Source organism: Dreissena polymorpha, chromosome 1 (assembly GCF_020536995.1).
Source record: "Dreissena polymorpha isolate Duluth1 chromosome 1, UMN_Dpol_1.0, whole genome shotgun sequence".
NCBI lineage: Eukaryota > Metazoa > Mollusca > Bivalvia > Myida > Dreissenidae > Dreissena > Dreissena polymorpha.
In genome coordinates this window covers 46,339,976-46,359,512 of record NC_068355.1, presented here as the reverse complement: position 1 = coordinate 46,359,512, position 19,537 = coordinate 46,339,976, and the positions used below count along the sequence as shown (strand labels likewise).

General features: G+C 37.0%; 2 protein-coding genes across 8 annotated transcripts in view; one reads left to right on the top strand and one right to left on the bottom strand.

The window, feature by feature from the left end:
• Positions 1-12,894, bottom strand: part of LOC127865071 (serine/threonine-protein kinase WNK1-like) — a 78,567-nt gene extending 65,673 nt beyond the window's left edge. For 5 of the 7 annotated variants that reach the window (XM_052404942.1, XM_052404948.1, XM_052404943.1 and 2 more), the window contains exons 1-2: positions 11,139-12,750; positions 2,093-2,268 (exon numbers count right to left, since the gene is read on the bottom strand). In XM_052404942.1, the coding sequence (XP_052260902.1) occupies positions 2,093-2,268; positions 11,139-12,197 (1,235 nt within the window). In that variant the 5' untranslated portion in view covers positions 12,198-12,750. Of the gene's footprint in view, positions 1-2,092; positions 2,269-11,138; positions 12,751-12,854 lie in introns of those variants that run through there. The other 2 variants (XM_052404947.1, XM_052404946.1) reach the window with 2 other exon arrangements.
• A 6,070-nt stretch (positions 12,895-18,964) lies between these two features.
• The window catches only part of LOC127865106 (synaptophysin-like), a 39,024-nt gene continuing 38,451 nt past the window's right edge, over positions 18,965-19,537 (top strand). The window contains exon 1 of the mRNA XM_052405011.1: positions 18,965-19,084. Within this exon, the coding sequence (XP_052260971.1) occupies positions 19,067-19,084 (18 nt within the window). The 5' untranslated portion in view covers positions 18,965-19,066. The remainder of the gene's footprint in view (positions 19,085-19,537) is intronic.

The following is a 19,537-nucleotide window of genomic DNA, read 5'->3' as shown; positions in this document are numbered from 1 at the left end:
TCAACACCAATGAACACTGAGCCAAGACTAATTTGTTCATGAAAATAAACTGATAAGTATTAAAGGAAATATCAGTGAACCTGTTTAATTTATCTGGTAACATTTCCTAGGCAAAGTTTTCAGTTTTTTTAGAAAGCTCTGAATGACAAGTACTCTCTTCGCCAAAAATGTTATACTAGCGTTCTTGGGACTATAACTTATGAGGAATTATAAAGCCTAAAGGATTTTTATAGTACAAAATGTAAATTATCATCGCTTCAGATTATTTTGTTTATAATTGATGATTAATAAACGAATAGTAAAGCCTTTCTATACAGTTGAGCAGCGGAAATGGTACATGGGTTTCAGACTCAAACTTCACATTTTCTGTGTAGACTTAAAGTACTGTGTACAAGGAGCCATGCAGGAACACAGTAACACAGAATGATTTGTTTATGATTAATTAAATTTCTGTCGGACACAACTGCATCAGCCTGAGTGAGGCCTTCTAGTTGAAAAACAAAGATAACTTTAAGTGTACTTCACTGACAGTGGTATTCATTTGATACTTGACACTGAAATATTACAAATACAACCCGCATAAATACAGCCACCAGATTATTAGTACAATAATGGAGATGTTGTTATTTTATTCTAGTACACCACCACTCCTGTTTACATACATAGTACAAATACCAAAATCTATCAATAAAGCATTTTACTTGACATGTTAAGGTAGGTAGGCAAACACTTGGACCCCAGCCAACATCAGAACAATTTACTCTAACCACAGCTATGGGGCAGACGGGTTCAACTTGAGTGTAATCTGTCAATTCAGCGTAATCTGACCGACTTAAACCATTAATTTAACATAAACTGTTCATTCTCCAAAACTGTAATATTGGCTTTATGAATGAGCTAATACATAAATCTGAGCAAGAAACAATATACAAGAAATGCAAGACAATTCATCAGTCCAGTTCAATCATTGTAACTGATGATTTTTCGAAGACTTAGAAGTGATGTATTAAGGCATAATAATAATAATAGTAATATACCAGCAATATGGACTTTTGCTAAGACCTGTATGTCTATAAACACGTAAGTTCAACTTTTGCTATGAATAAACAAAGTAATAATAACAATAATATTTTTGCATTAGCACACAAAACAGACATCATTATTAAATAAACCATGTAACTTGCTATTTTCAAGCATTCAAACAAATACACTATGGAGGAAAATTAAATGATAATAACATTAAGGTAGACTGTTAATACGAGAATTTCTTATTCAAAGAATGAGATATAAAGATGTTGAAGATGTTTGTGGTTAAGTTCTTACAAGAATTCTGGCAATTCCTGCACATACAGATGTCATGATTCATGAGCTAGTGCAGGGCAGACAGCAGATGTCTTGAGCCATGCATTAACATGGAAATCAAAACCCAACCAAGAACTGACTCACTGTTTTTTCCCAACAACTTTAATCTCAATATTCACTCAGCATGTTTAACTGGGAATCCATGACAGATCACTGATAAATGACAGCCAGGAGAAAGCTTTATGCATTTAGAATTCCAATCCAGATTTTATTGGAATATTTTTGAAAAGATGGAAATTACAGGCTGAGTCAAAAGCACTTTTACAAATTATGAGTTCTGGGTTTGAAGTTTGCAGTTAAAGGAGAAGACATAACATGTCTATTCACACTGTGAATTTACACATACACTAAAATAGTTTCATCTAAATGTGCCTCTACTGATTGCTGATTGAACATGTATCTTCGTGCTTAAATGACAAAATCCACATGAAGTCACTGCTGCAAATGAGCTACCTTTACGTTGATGTTTTTCTTTGCAAAATAACAAGCACAGAGTTGTCTGACATTCGGACATGGTTATCACCATGTTCATATTTTGGAAGCATATTAATTAATTGTGCAACAGTGAACACACAAATATGAGAAGCATAAGATTTATGAAACCATTGAAATCTTAACCCCTCACCCCCACCCAACCACCACCAACCCAATATAAGAAAATAAATATGTAAAATAATTGCAAACACTGACAGGAATAAATTTCAAAGAGAGGAAAAGAAAAAACACTCACGTCTTGAGGGTTCCAGATGTCATCAGCTCTGTGACCAGGATAATCACTTTACGACCACGGGCATTGAGCTGCTCAAACGAGTCATAGAAACGGACAATGTTCGGGTGCTGGAGCTCCTTCAACATCTCCGCTTCTTCGCGGAACCTCTGCCTTTCACTCTTGTTCCATTTCTTATCCTGCAAGTATTCATTGAAATGCAAAAATGTTGTAAGCATGCTAAAGTTTCCTGTAACATATTCTTTTGATTGTTTTCGGTTTTTTTTGTCAAAAAGAGTTCACACACCAGTTAACTGTACATTTATAATGTTTAAAGCACATTGCAGTCAATCAACAAGTGCTTGAAACAAACAAACCCTGCTTGAGCAGTCAATCAACAAGTGCTTGAAACAAACAAACCCTGCTTGAGCAGTCAATCAACAAGTGCTTGAAACAAACAAACCCTGCTTGATAATAATGTGAGCAGTTTACAAACAAAACTTGATTTAATTACTAAAATGACAATTAATTTTTATACATTTTATAATTGTTATTGTTTATTCCCAATTGGGCCACTACCGGTGCTATTCAAACTTTGGCGTAAAAAAACAATGACACACAAAAAGATTTTTAACCCTGAAATGTTTAAAATTTATATTCAACATAAGTACACAGACATGATAAGAAACCACGGTAATAATTTGATGCTTCATCTATATTTTCACCATGTTTTGATTGTGTTAGAATTTATTAACTGGGTAAGGATTACATGTATTTGGGTATAAGTTGTTGTAAATAGAAGTTTTAATATTAAAAATTGCTCAATCATATTTTTGGCAATAATCCAAGTTCAATATTGGGAGACAATTTAAACATGTCAATAGAACTGTTCTTACAAGGTCTGCCAGCAAAATGATCAATGACATATATTAGGTTCGGACTTCTTTAATCTTGGGCTACAACCATAACCACTCCAACAGAGCTAGTTTTGTTTAGAGATATAGAGTATGGGTCACAGATTATTTGGTCATATCCCAAGTTTATGAATGAGAAGGTTTATCTTTCATGGTTCATTGTATATTACTGGTAGATCAGGCCATCCTTAAATAATTGTTTGGGAAACCACTACCCAGACCAGGGTAGGTTGTTAAGTAAGAACCAATTCATGTAACACCCAACCAAATAATTGGAAAAACAAGACTATTGCCAAGCAATAAAGTCGCCTACCGGTGAAACTCCACCATTTTCAGCAATTTTTCTCGTCTATTTCTTGCCATAGAAACCAGAATTCTTGACATAGGAAAAACAAGAGCTGTCTCCATCTGAAGACATAATTATGCCCCCAAAAAACGCTTTTTAGAAACCTAAATGCAGATTTTCAAACCTAAACGTGGACCCTAAGTTCAAGGTCAAGGTCAAAAGGGTCAAAATTTGTGTGCGTAATGAAAGGCTTTGTCTATATACACATGCATACCAAATATAAAAGTTACATCTGAAGCCACATAGAAGTTATGAGCATTTTTCGAGCGAAAACGCAATTTTTTGATGATTCAAGAGCCATAACTCAGAAGTGCCTCGGTAAATTTGGCTGATTATCTTACTTAACCTAGATTGTATTGCCTTACACATTTTTATGAAGTTTGGTGATGATCCGATGACAATTGCTTGAGTAATTGAGCGGAAACGAGAACAAACTCAATTTTTCAATGATTCAAATGCCGTAACTCAGGAGTGTCTTGGACAATTTGGCCAATTATCGAACTTAACCTAGATTTTATTGCCTTACTAATTTTTATGAAGTTTGGTGAAGATCTGATGACAATTTCTTGAGTTATTGAGCGGAAACGAGAAAAAACTCAATTTTTCGATGATTCAAGGGCCGTAACTCAGGAGTGTCATGGTCAATTTTACTGATTATCAAACTTGACCTAGATCTTATGACCTTACACATTTTCATGAAGTTTGGTGAGGATCACACATTTTCATGAAGTTTGGTGAAGATCCTATGACATTTGCTCGAGTTATTGAGCGGAAACGAGAAAAAAACAATTTTACGATAATTCAAGGGCCGTAACTCAGGAGTATATGGGTCAATTTGGCCGATTATCAAACTTGACCTAGATGTTATAGCCTCATACATTTTCATGAAGTTTGGTGAAGATCCTATGACATTTGCTCGAGTTATTGAGCGGAAACGAGAAAAATCCCAATTTTACGATAATTCAAGGGCCCTAACTCAGGAGTGTCTGGGTCAATTTGGCTGATTATGAACTTGACCTAGATGTTATAGCCTAACACATATTCATGAAGTTTGGTGAAGATCTGATGACAATTGCTTGACTTATTTAGTGGAAACTAATCCGGACAGACTGACTGACTGACTGTGAGATTTTATTATGCCCCCAGAACCTATGTTCTGGGGGCATAAAAATGAAATGACGTGCATAATCTCAATATTGCCATCTATACATGTTTCAAGTTTCATGAAAAAATATGAAGAAATTTTAAAGTTATCGCATGATCCACCATTTTCAGAAACATTTCTTGTCTATTTGTTGCCATAGCAACCAGAATTCTTAAAGTAGGAACAAAATGAAATGACGTGCATACAGACTGACTGGCTGACTGACAGACGGAGCGCAAACCACCGGTAGGGGACTTAATAAAACTCAGCTGCGTCAAAGCAGAAAGCCAGTTGAAGAGCACTTATCTATAACAATGTATGTTGCACACAAACACATTTTCCTTTGGGGCTATTTGGTAGGGGCCTTCAGGCTAACCCAAGCAAACTATTTTTAAGGATGGCCTACAAATGTCCTCCAAACTAGGTTCATTATGAATTTGGTAAGCATACACTGAAATTGGGTTTGTTGGCTTGTTCAATCTAGACATGGCCTCATTTAAGCAATTTAAGAATTCGGTTAATGCAAGAGAATTAACTTTTGGCACAGAAAACAATAATATCTTATGAAGGTAAAATATGAATTACCACAGATATCTAAATTACAGTAATAACTCACTTGAAGCTACACATTTGGTGATTTTATTTTATTGTAAACTTTAAACAAGAGGGCATGAAAGGCCAAAAGTCGCTCACCTGAGATAACAAGATATTATTGGGACAATGCTGACCAAGTTTCACGAAGATCGGAAAATAAATGTGGCCTCTAGAGTGTTAACAAGGTTTTACTATACAGTACAGGCATGGTGTACTTAAACAAAAACGCGTGTCCGCGGTGTTCAATTTTCCCCATGGGTGACATTTCGCGGGGGCGGACACGCTACTGACCGCGGTGTTCGGCAAACACCCGAATCGCCACGATTGCATCACCGCAATGCCGCGCAGCCACTGATAATACCTGTCTGGGATGGTCATTCAAGAGTTTTAAATTTACATGTTCAAATGAAAATAATAAACTACGTGTATGTGCAAATATTGCGTACTTAAAGTAATATTATGGGCATCTAACAGTATATACAATGTAGGTGTGTATCGTAACCGTTGTTTATTTTTTGTGTTTTCGCTTGATATACACTTGTATTTGTTAATGCAGCATCAACATAATTAAACAATATCTCGAAAAGAAAATAATCAATTTGAATATCAACCGTACTTTCGCTTTGACAACTTACGACAGAAATGATTCGATGTACGTTGTGAGTCTTAATGTAGTCTTAATGAGGTTTTCATGCAGATTCTTTCATACGACACAATGACAAAATTTTGTTTTACGGATCATTTCAGCTTAGACGGATGGGTTAGTCATGTAACATATCGAAAATAATATATATTTTTTATAAACAACTGGCTACAAGATGAGTTGTAGATAAATTGTCAGATACCACATTCATTATAAGTTATTGTTTTGACCTGTTTCTTTTCAGCTCAATTCAACAGTAACAAAATGCCCATCACTTTAAATTCGGACAGCACGTAAAGTCGGAAACGTAAATAAAGCGCTTAGATGATCAAGACTATTAACTGGTATGGTGTTAAGCAATTCAATCGCCATTTTTAACAACAAATATCGAGTTTTAAAGAAAGTGAGTATTAAATAATTTATTTATTTGCGTCTGACTGTACTGTCCGAAATAACGTACTGCATCAGTATGCTACGAAATTTAGAAATTGTCAACTGTCGCGTGCAATCGTAAACTGTTGTTGGGTTTTTCTATTCATATACATATATTTTAACAGATTATATTTTGTGTCTTTCAGGTTTCTTCGATTTCAGCACTGGACTCGTTTGTTGAAATAACGTTCTTTAAGATCTTTGAAAGAAGTTCAAACTTAGTAAATATAAACTGTGTCAACACCTTTTTGAAAACAGTTTGTCTTTAGAAGGCAAACTATAAAAAAACAGGAGGTGTTGAGCTTTATTTGTCACAGTTTATTTCAATGTGTTGACATTGTGGCAACATATGTCAGCGATTTTCCTTGTCCAATTGGGAAAAGTACCCGTACTGGTCCAATTGGGAAAAATTGAGTCGTGAAAACATCAAAATTGGGAAAAATCGAGTCGTGAAAACCTCAAATTGGGAAATTGGTGTATTTGATTATTTGCTCCCAAATACTTTAAAATTGGTAACCAAGTGTTTTCAAGCTGTTAATATTATATAAACCTAGGTTCAAGCTATAGAGCTGCAAAGGGAAACTAACTAAATGTTGCCTAAAAAAAAAAAAAAAAAAAAAAAAAAAATTTTTTTTTTTTTTTTTTTTTTTTACCTTTCATTGGGAATTTAAGGACAGCAATTGGGAAATTTGTATTTTTTTCGTAATTGGGAAAGTGCCGTTTACCGGTACTTTATAAAGAAGGAGGAAAATCGCTGTATGTTGAGAACCTTTTTCGCAGTTTTTCTTTGCCGACATGAACTTTGAATTCACCAACTGACATGTACATGTACGGAATTAATATGTGATACAACAACAGCATTTATTAGTGTATTTATTAGCATATATATATGGATACATCATACTGCTTTTGCTAAATCAGCGTTTTATTAAATATCTGTCCTGTTGCATTTTATTGTCGCCAATATGTTTTAGACTGATATTATGCACATTTTTGACTGTTGAATTGAGCTGAAAAAGAGAAAATGGTCAAAATATTTAGTAAAAATGTGGTAACTGACCAATTATCAACAACTCGTCATGCTTTCAGTTGTTAATAAAAAAACATATAATATTCGATATTTTCATGACAGTCCAGTCCTCTAAGCTGAAATGATCCGTAAAACAAATTTGTGTCTTTGTGTCGTATGAATGAATCTGCACTAAAATGAAATTTAGATTCACATCGTACACCGAATCATGACGAAAGTACAATTGATATTTAAATGATTTTTTTATTATTCCGGGATATCGTTTTAGAATGTTGATGCTGCATTAATAGATATAAGTTTATGTGAAGTGACAACACCAAAAAATAACCGACGGGTGCGATAGACACCTATAAACATTGCATATATCTTAGATGCGCATAATATCACGTCAAATACTTAAAATATCCTTCGACCAGCATGTACATAAAAATAGACTATATTTACATGTATTCATTATCGCTTTAAATGAAAGGGATCAATAATTTACGTTTATATTTAATTATTTTATTTTTAGCGAACACGATGAACACCGAGGTAGATATTATTGGTCCGCGGTGATACGCAGTGTCCACCTTATGGAAAATGGCCCCCGCGAATATTTGATCTGAACACCCATCGCGGGGGTGTTTTGGTAAGCGAACACCATAAAATGAACACGGCGGCGAGTGGCGTTTGTTTAAGTACACGGCGCCTGTACTGTAGCCATATAAGGAAAAATGCCCCGCCCCCTGGCAGCAATGTTTTTTAACCAACCGGCATCCTTTTTGAACTCATCCAAGATATTATCTGGATGAATCTTCTGACCAAGTTTCATGAAGATCGGACAGTAAATGTGGCCTCTAAAATGTTAACAAGATTTTACTATAGCCATATAAGGAAAAATGCCCCGCCCCTTGGAAGCCATTTTTTCAAGCAAACATAACCATTTTCGAACTCATCCAACATATCATTGAAACCAATCTTCTGACCAAATTTCATGAAGATTGGACAATAAATGTGGCCTCTAGAGAGTTAACAAGGCAAATGTTGATGCTGCAAAACGCACAACGGATGACGGACAAAAAGCGATCACAAAAGCTCACCATGAGCACGTTAAGCTCAGGTGAGCTAAAAAGTATAAATTGTTCAATGAATTAGACATTTAAGTTTTCCCAATTACTTCAATACAAAATTAACAAAATTATTATTATTATAGCATCTTTTACTGGCTTACTCAATTATATAGATAATATAAACAAGGGCTGTTTGTAAAACATGCATGCCCCCCATATGGGCTGTCCGTTGTAGTGGCAGCCATTGTGTTAATACGATTGTTGTCACTGTGACCTTGACCTTTGACCTAGTGACCTGAAAATCAATAGGGGTCATCTGCGGGTCACGATCAATGTACCTATGAAGTGTCATGATCCTAGGCAAAAGCGTTCTTGAGTTATCATCCGAAAATCATTTTACTATTTCGGGTCACCGTGACCTTGACCTTTGACCTCAAAATCAATAGGGGTAATCTGCAAGTCATGATCAATCTACCTGTGAAGTTTCATGATCCTAGGCGTATGCCTTCTTGAGTTATCATCCGAAAACCATTTTACTATTTCGGGTCACCGTGACCTTGACCTTTGACCTAGTAACCTCAAAATCAATAGGGGTCATCTGCGAGTCATGATCAATCTACCCATGAAGTTTCATGATCCTTGGCATATGCGTTCTTGAGTTATCATCCGGGAACCATTTTACTATTTCGGGTCACTGTGACCTTGACCTTTGACCTAGTGACCTCAAAATCAATAGGGGTCATCTGCAAGTCATGATCAATCTACCTATGAAGTTTCATGATCCTAGGCATATGCGTTCTTGAGTTATCATCCGGAAACCATTTTACTATTTCAGGTCACCATGACCTTGACCTTTGACCTAGTGACCTCAAAATCAATAGGGGTCATCTGTGAGTCATGATCGATCTACCTATGAAGTTTCATGATCCTAGGCCTAAGCGTTCTTGAGTTATCATCCGGAAACGACCTGGTGGACGGACCGACAGACCGACCGACATGTGCAAAGCAATATACCCCCTCTTCTTCGAAGAGGGGCATAAAAACAGTGACCCATATTGGGCCACGTGTTGAATTTGTGCGCATGCAGACTTGTCAACCAAAATACCCTGCCAAGACTGTCATGACACATGTAAAGAAAAGATCCAGAGTAATTTTTATAAAAACTATATAAGAAAAAGTTTGAAATGTACTGCACTCTTGGAAAAGCTTTTATGTCATAAATGTTATGCTTAATTTAAAAGATTTCAACCAATGATTCAATTTCTTCGTTTTAAAGGGATCTTTTCACGGTTTGGTAAATTGACAAAATTGAAAAAAGTTGTTTCAGATTTTCGTTTAAGTTATGATATTTGTGAGGTAACAGTATTACAGAACATTTACGATAGTCTAATATAGCCATTATATGTATCTTTTGACGATTTGAAAACCTAAAAATTATAAAGCGTTGCAACGCGAAACGATTGAATAATTTGGAGAGTTCTGTTGTTGTCGTTCAAAATTTACGAAACTACGAAGATTGCTTATATAAGGTATAAAATAATTACACTGTGTATACCCGGCGGAATAGCCGAGAGGGCTAATGCGTTCTTACTTCAGACTAACTCCGGGACTCACTGGTTCGAGCCCTGGTACCAGCTACTTTTTTTTCCTTTTTTTAATTTTATTCTTGATTTTTTACTGGAGCTTTTAAGATCCAATGTTTACATTTATCAATATAAAACATTTAATGACAAACTTCAAACTAGAAATGGCGCGGCAGAGGCCGACGCGTATCCCCACGCCGCATGTTTGACCCAAGGGCGCCCCAGGGTTGATCATGGGGCCATGCATAGTTGAGATTGACTGTATTGTCATAAGAGAAGTTCAGTATCAATTAGAAGTGAATGGGTGTAAAAATAAAGAAGTTATAGTAAAAGGCAATTTTGGGAGGGTGTGGCCTATGTGGGCGGGGTGCCCCAGGGTTGGTAATGGGGCCATGCATAGTTGAGATTGACCGTATTGTCATAAGAGAGGTTCAGTATCAATTTGAAGTGAATCAGTGTATTAATGAAGAAATTATAGTAAAAGGCAATTTTGGGCGGGTGTGGTCTATGTGGGCGTGGCGCCCCAGGGTTGGCAACGGGGCCATGCATAGTTGAGTTTGACCGTTTTGTCATAAGAGAGGTTCAGTATCAATTTGAAGTGAATCAGTGTAGAAATGAAGAAGTTAATGTAAAATAACCTAAATTTTTTTTATAGTAAATGGATTTTTTTGGTGGGTGTGGCCTATGTGGGCGGGCGCCCCAGGGTTGGGATTGGGGCCATGCATAGTTGAGATTGACCCTAATGTCATAACAAAAGTTCAGTATCAATTTGAAGTGAATCCGTGTAGAAATGAAAAAATTATAGTAAATGGAAATTTTTGGTGGGTGTGGCCTATGTGGGCGGGGCGCCCCAGGGTTGGGAATGGGGCCATGCATGGTTGAGATTGACCGTATTGTCATAGGTGAGGTCCAGTATCAATTTGAAGTGAATCGGTGTAGAAATAAAGAAGTAAATGTAAAATAACCTAAAAAAATGAGTGATAATTTCTGACGCGGCCCCACCCCAACCCCTATAACTTTTGACCCAGGGGTCAGATCAAAATTCCAAATAGTGCACCGTCGCACATATGCTCATAGCTACCATGTGTGTAAATTTCAAGGTTCTAGTGCTTTTAGTGTAGGAGGAGATAGTGGCCAGGACGGACGGACAGACGGACAGACGGACGGACAGACGGACGGACGGCGGAGATCACCACAATATCCCCACCTTTTTTTCAAAAAGCGTGGGGATAAATATGCCAAAATCTGTGAAAAGGCCACTTTAAGAACCCCTAAAGCTATTGGCACCAGTATACCATACAACTAAGTAAATTGTCATGCACACAAAATTACCTGTAATTCACACCATGCCACTGCCACTCCAGTGTCTGTGTCAAGTCCTTTGTACACAGTCTTAAATGATCCTCTTCCGATTTCAATATCAAATTTAAAGAAACGTCCATTTTCAGACTGGGCCACTGCCTTTTCTTCAACTTCATTTTTCTTTTCAGATACGTCTTTTAATTCGTCATCATTTTCTTTCTTCTCTTCATCCAAATCTTTATTATCTACATCTTTCTCTGAAAATTCATTTATTACCAATGAGGACTCAGATTTACTAAGTGTGTCTTTTTCCACTGTTAATTCATTATCAATAACATTTTGTTTAACATCATCCTCTCCCACTTTTTTGTCTAAGTCACTAGCCTCTTTGATATTCGAGTCCATTTTAGGTATTCCTACAACAGTCGCTGTATCATCAATAGTAACTGATTTTTTACTTTTTGGTTTTGGGACCTCGACAATGGGAGTGGAATTTTCAGACTCATTTTTCGATGAACTATTTTTACTTTTCAATGGAAATTCAACAGGTATTGTTTTTACATCAACCTTCTCTTTGTTATTTAAACTTGATGAAGCTTCACAACCATTGCTAGTCCTGTCCTTAGCTGCATGATTTAAAGAATTAATTTGTTCAACTTGCTGAGTATCTACATCAGTGCCCATCTCTGGGCAAGCTGAAAGACTAAAAGTTCTAAATCGTGTATTTTTCTCCATTGTTCCATCAACTCCTTCTTTCCCTTTCAAAATTGGTCCAGTATTTACACTAACTTTCATTTTGTCCTTAGAATCTATAATACTCTCTGAACTACTTCGCTTTTCTTTACTACTAAAAATATTTTTGATATGAAACCTTTGGGCACTGGCTTTCGATCCAGCACTACAATCAGGAGATTGTTTGTCACTTTGTGATTGTGTTCTTCCTCCAACTTGTCTCTGACCCATAACCGCCTTGGATTTCAACTGCCGTCCTTTATTTGCTTTATTCTTAGGCGATTCATCCAGGACATCCTTTTTGTCAGTGTGCACTTCGCCATTGACTGACGTGCCTCCTGAAAAATGCTTATTCATTTTGTGAATGTTTGAGAATACAATATGAATGCTAGTTTGTTTTATTTGGTTCCTTCAACAACTGTTTGATATCTGAATAACAGTTTCCAAACACACCTTAAGTTAATACAAAGTTCGAGAGTTAACATTTAAATGTTCTCACTCTGACAACCATAAACAAAAAATACCGAGTCACGTTCTTGTACTTATTGTCATTCAATGACAATATCTTTATTTATTACAATAAATACACTTGTTTAAATTCACGTGCAATACAACATCCGTGTCACAACTTTAATGAAATAAAATACAGAAATTCGGTCAACAGACAGTCGAACAGAAGTCAGAACGACTTGTCAGAATCAAATCAATGAATGAAAACTTGAACAAATCAACAAACTATTCCATAAAACAACATGAATTAACTTAATCCATGATGAGATACTGTTTTTAATACAATATGAATCGTGTGATGCTATCATTCTTGATATCGACATTAAAATTATACTATGTCTAGTCACACAAGCTCTCGATCAATACACCATTTCCGAGCGTTAAATTATGCGTATGAACACAATAAGTGTTTTTATTTTTTAAGTATTTATCTTTAAATTATACTGATTAAAATTATTATATTATAAAGTATATTGGTAAAAAGTAAATTGTGTCAATAATAACCACTTTGACGTTATATCATTGTGAACTATTTAGATTATTGTTGTAAGGCGGAAGTTGAATCATTCATACTTATTTACACGAATTACAGTATGCGAGCGACTAAAACCGACGATGCGGTTAAATTGTACTAACATTTAGCATCAATTCTTAAAAAAAAAGATATTACAGACCAACAATGTAAATTTGGACGCAAAACGCCATAATAAGGAACGTTTTAGTTAGTGAGGGTTACATTGAGGGTATTTGCATACACTATTTTACATTAATAAGCACCAACTTATAATAAGAAGAACACATTGAAAATTGGTATACATTAGTCCAGCAGCATTATCTCATCATAGACACCGGCGTAGCAGTGGCATGTTGTGCATTGCAAGTATTTTTGTGTGCATTACAATGAACAATACAGCACAATACAAAACAACATGAACACAAATAAGAATAAAGCTGGGGTCAACGCCTTGGAACGGTCAATGCAAAGCACTGGTGGTTTAAAACCGGTTTTGGAGCGATCAACCTCACACTTGGCCCAGCAATATTCATAATACACATAAGACCACATGTTTATAAGGAAACTGTTAGGTCCAAAGTATTATATAAGATGATTATAGCCACCAGTTGCAGGGAAGTTATTAAAGAATACAGATTTATACTGAATATTTACACTAAAAGGATCAAGAGGGCTACATGTTCTCAATCAACTGTTGATAAAGGCTCTGATTCTATTATAGACTTTTGTTGTTCACCATGTATAGAGCACACAATTGACCAGTCAGCAGAGTTTTACTGTGATAACTGTCTAAAATTTTATTGTGCAGAATGTATGACTCTGCATAGTCAGTTGTTTGAGAAACATGTGGCGTATGGAAGGGGAGACACCAGCAAGTGGCCAGTGTCCAAGGAAGTGGAGGATTTCCTTAAAAATGTGACCCTCATGAAGACAAACATCTAGAAATGTACTGCAATGACCGCAGTCAGCTGTGCTGCACTAATTGTGCCTTCCTCAATCACAGGAAACTCAGTCATATATTTGCGTTCAAAGATGATTGTTGTCATAAAGAGACCATTTAATTCAGCATTATGCAGATCTATTAATTTTAAGTTATTTTTGTGTGTGAAAACATGTAAACATCAAAGTACAATGGTGAATAATATTCATTTTTTGTTTCTTACAAATAGAAATCAGTATTAAAATGAAGACACTCCATGATGATATCTTATTACCTTAAAATAGCATTGTAAAAAGAGATGTGTTTGTCAGAAACATAATGCCCCCTACTGTGCCGCTATAAATGTGTTGTTTTTTTACCTTTGACCTTGAAGGATGAACTTGACCTTTCACCACTCAAAATGTGCAGCTCCGCGAGATACACATGCATGCAAAATATCAAGTTGCTCCAATATTGCAAAAGTTATGGCCAATGTTAAAGTTTTCGGACGGACGCACAGACTGACAGACAGACAGATGGACTAACGGACAATTCAACTGCTATATGCTACCCTACCGAGGGCATAAAAAGTGTGTCGATCGTACATTTATGTCTCGATTCCAAGGTCGCAACAATCGACGCAACTGACGCAAGCGCTGACCATGATGCGTTAGTCTTTTGTCAAACAACCCGCGTAAGGGCATCGATAGCACATCGCCTTTGAACCTCGGTCCATGCACATTGTTTTACTCGGAATTTGCCCTCCATAAAAAGAGGAATGCCTTTGCAAACGACGGACGACGCCTTTCCAAGAAGCATGCGCATCACTTGCATTGGTCGTTCGTCTAAAACAGATAACATGCGACCACCAAACGGAAATTGCGCTAGACGCATATTTGGAATGCTTCGATCACGGTTCCTTGTGAACATATCATAATGAACTCTTTTAAATAAAGTTCCCTTTATTCCACAAAGCACGCCTCTTATTCAGGATTTTTGACGAAGGGATACGCTCAACAGACGTGCGAACACCGTATGAATGTCTAATTATCACATGTAGGCCTTATAGCCGCCGTGCGTCTGACTTACTAAAACAAAGGTCGAACGCATCATGCATACCAGTGTACACACTTGATTCGTTAACAAAATTTAAAAATGTCGGTCATCCGTAAGGTTACCGCGCGTTAAACGCACGGTGCATGTGATAACTTGTCAATATTTAATCAAACGAATGCGTTTGTTTCTTAATCTTAAATTTGGTCTGCGTTCGGCGTCTGACGCATTTGGTTATGTCCAGGGCTTAATTAAGTAATAGCGTTAACATTTAAACGTCGGTCAGTCGTCAAACAGCAATCGTAAAGGCACATAGCTCACATCAGCATTGAACTCAAACACAATTGTTTAATTCAGACTCAGACTATTCAATCAAGCGCAGTCTTTGCAAGATATAACAAATCATTCAGAAGCAAGCGAGGCACCATAGGTGGAGCAATATTTGTCTAAGTCGACGAGGACTTCATCGCCGAGGATAAAGTAGAGTTCGTAACGAAGATAAATTGGTCCAGATCAATATGGATGGATAAAAGACCCTCTAGTCTCATCTTTCTACATGTCACACAGAAACATGTATGCCGTTCAGAAACTTCGTCAATCTCTTAGGGCCTTGAATTCGTTTCACCCAGCCAGAACCGTAAAATGGAGGTCGCGGGGAACTTTCATGACATTGACCAGGACAAAATCAAGTTCAACAAGCGCTCATTGACTTATCTGACTTTTCAGCCAACATCAATTTTACCCAAGTCCACGAAAAATAAATCAGGGAGAATACCCTCCTGGATCTTACTTTAACTTCAAACTCCTTACTTATAAAATGAGCATCGATAAGTCCTAGAATCTCATATTACACAATGGACAAACGACTAGATAATGGAATTCAGCGAAAAGAAATGCTACCTTCTCAGTTCTAAACACAAACCTAGATTCTTCTCCAACATTTACAACAAAATTATTTAAAAAGTACTGGAAAATCCCTACATTGGTATTACTTTTTAAAAGACACCGAATGGAAAACTTGTCACCAATATAGTAATATTACAAAGCGAGGAAACTCTATTCTTAGTTTTCTCAGAAGAAAAATTGGGCACTGACCCGTAGACTGCCGCTAACACGCATATCAAGAACTTGTCCTGTCCAAGCTTTAATATGCTAGTGTTGTATGAGGCCCGTTCCACCAAATAGTCATTGACTGCGTAGCGTGTTCATTCTTATACATTTTCAAATACAGTGTATTTAAACAACTATAGTGTTAAATAACGCACCTTCACCGTCGAGTAAAAGCCAGACTTGGTATTTTCGTTTCCTAGACAACTCACCCCAAATATCAACTTACCCTAAAACGACTAAATTGAACTTATGTTCAAATTAATTATCGATTTAGCCTTTTGTTACGAATGATATAAATTATTGCTCAATAATAGCTTTGTGTTAAAGGGGCCTTTTCATGTTTTGATCAGTTGACATTTGTTTTGTTTCAGATTCTTAACTTTTCATTGTAGTTTTAATATTTGTGAGGAAACAGCAATACTGAAAATTCACCATGCTCTAAAATACCCATTATATGCATATTTTGACAATTTAAAAACCTAATAATTATAAAGCGTTGCAACGCGAAACGATTGAATAATTTGGAGAGTTCTGTTGTTGTCATTATATTTTGTGATACTACGAGGATTGCATATATAAAGTATAAAATACATCACTCCTTGCATGAGCAAGGATGGCCTAAGTGCTCTAAGCGATAGACTTTTACTCCAGGTGTCAGTGGTTCGAGCCCAGTTGAGGGTTACTTTTTCTTTCTTTAATTTTATTTTTGCTTTTCACTGGAGCTTTTTAGAACCAATGTTTACATGTATCCATATAAAGCATTCAATGACAAACTTCAAAACATGCCAAAATCTGTAAAAAGGTCCCATTAAAAACGAATTTTCATTATTTGCTGTGTGTTCGAAATGATTGCTCATTATGAGCCATTAATTCTTTCATAAATATATTTATACATTTTATTTATGTTTGGTGCGGGCGTGTTCGTTTTCAATAAATTTGGGAAAGGGTGGTAGACATTTGGGGCGAGTCGTCATGGGGCGAGTGGATATATGAAGCCAGTTGTCTGGTGTCTTGATCTTCCGCACATTTATCTTGATCCATATCCATCTATTTCTATCACTTAGTACTTCCTCACGCCTCTCGCGAGTATTATGGGCAGGGTGCGCGTTGGCTGTTAGTAAAGTAAAAGAGAAAAAGCTGAGAAAGATATCTTTCAGCAAGTAAGAATTTGTACAAAAATAAGGATAGTGTTGTTAGGTGGTTAGGAGATTTAAAAGTCATATAGTGTACAAGGGATAAAAATTGATAAAAACAATCCCCATGTGTTTAGTGGCTAAGTTAGGCTACTGCCTGCTTGAAGCTCTCAAGATCAGGCAGAATTACGATGGGGTGGGGTAACCTGTTCCACAGGACTGTGGTGTGGGGGAAGAAAGAGTACTTAAAATAATCATAACCTGTGTGGACTTGACGGAGACTGAGGGGATGCATGTGTCTGTTTAAGCTGGTTGAGACTTCAAGATAAGATGGGAGGGATATGGCCACAAAAGGGTGGTAGACTTTGTAGAAAAGGACGAGTTTGGAATCTATGTGTCTGTTCTCGTGGGTGCGCCAGTTGAGTGTATTTTGCAGATGTGTGACACTGATGTAATGGGAGTAGTCATTTTTAACCCATCTGACTGCTCGCCGCTGAATCATTTCTATGTTGTGATTGTTGACCTGAGTGTGTGACAATGCGGGGAAACATATTCAAGTTGGGGACGTACTAGTGTTTGATAAGATAGTGATTTGACCTTTTCATGTTTTGTCTTGATGTTACGTTTGAGGAAACCTAATGTTTTGTTTGCATTTGTTGTGATCCTGAAGATATGTGTATTCCAACTGAAATCATGGCAAATGTCAACACCAAGGTATTCTGCGTCCTTAACTGGGAATAGGATTTGACCATGGAGCTTGTATTGGTACTCAATGGACTTACGATTCCGTGTGACATGGAGAACCTGGCACTTGCCAGGTTTAAACTCCATGTCCCATTATCTTCCCATTTCTCTAGTTTATAGAGATCGTTTTGTAACCTTTGGCAGTCCGCCTCGGATGTCACTGTAAGATAGATGGCAGTGTCATCAGCGAAGAGGCGTACTTGGGATGTTACAAGGGTAAGGATGTCATTTATGTATAGGAGGAAGAGGAGAGGGCCGAGGACAGATCCCTGAGGCACCCCAGAGGTAACCGGGTCTTGGTTAGACCTAATACCATCTACTACAACTGATTGGGATCTGCCAATTAGGAAGGACTGGATCTAGTATATGGTCTGGTCAGAAGCACCATGTTCCGTTACTTGGTCGAAGGCTTTACTAAAATCCAGTAGAATTAGGTCGGTCTGTTTACAGGGTGCAAGAGTTTTTGCTAAGTTATCCACTAACTCCACAAGCTTAGTCTCACAGGACCGTCTTTCTTTTGTTGCAGCTTGTAGAGTATGCAGTGTCTGGTAAAGTGTGTGGATAGGCTAAATGCGATAAGGTGTTCTAGGAGTTTGCATATGACACATTAGTGATATGGGCCTATAGTTTGCTGGGTCGTTAGTGTTACCTTTTTTAAACTGAAGGGAGACGTTTGCCTTCCTCCAATCGGATGGGAGTTGAGAAGAGTCTAAGAACTTTTGGAAAATCAGTGACACTAGGTCAAGGATCTCATGCAGGAGTTTCTTGAGGATGGGTCTGATCATATCTGGGTCGACAGCCTTATCCACTTTAAGGTTTTGGACTAATTTCAATACACCTTTGCGGTCAATTTCTGTCTTTGGCATGGTGGTGTAGGGTGCATTTCCTAGGTTATTTCTGCATAGCTGGGATAGAGACAGGGGGGAGACTCATGAGAAGACAGATTGGAATTGCCGGTTCAGGATATATTAGCTTTACCGAGGCTTTCTGAGATAAGGTTTCCGCTTGTCAGAAATTTTTAATCAAAATTACCTCAAACAATTGGAATTTATTTTACTTTGATAACTATGTTCTGTCGATGTGTTTTGGCTTAGCTTTTATGCATTTTATTTTTCACTGTATCTAATGACCAAGCAAAAAAGTTGTTCAGTGTAATGCTTTAACATGATCGATACCCGTATGCCCCATCCGCTGTGATACGTAGCATGTTGAAAACTGTTATACCGTACCGTACCACTCTAAAATGGTGAACGTAGGAGAGGTAAACAAAGTTATTCTTAATTCAACAAATGGCTTTGCGTGTAAATGATTTGTGTTTATGTACGTTGAGGTGTGATAATAAAACGATTTCCATTGTATTAAAATATCATGAATGCTTTTTGCATATTATTGCTATGCTGCTATTTCAAAATGGCCATTTTACTGGGTCTCCTACTTGTCTTGAAAACTATCGCCATGTCCTAGGACAGTGAATCATCCATGGCATAGTTGCAATAATCCAACCCCCTGCTATTGATCCGCCGGGTCGCTGGGACTTGCAGCTTCTTAATGCTTTGTTCATTTAAACTTGCTGCCAGGAATCAAGGCACCACTTAAATTGGTAATATGAGCCTCATAAACTATTTTTTGGCATATCCCCGCCCTCGGTTTGGGTAATTTCCACCTTAGGTATTTTTTACTATCACACATTTTCAAAATAAACACGTGCATTGTG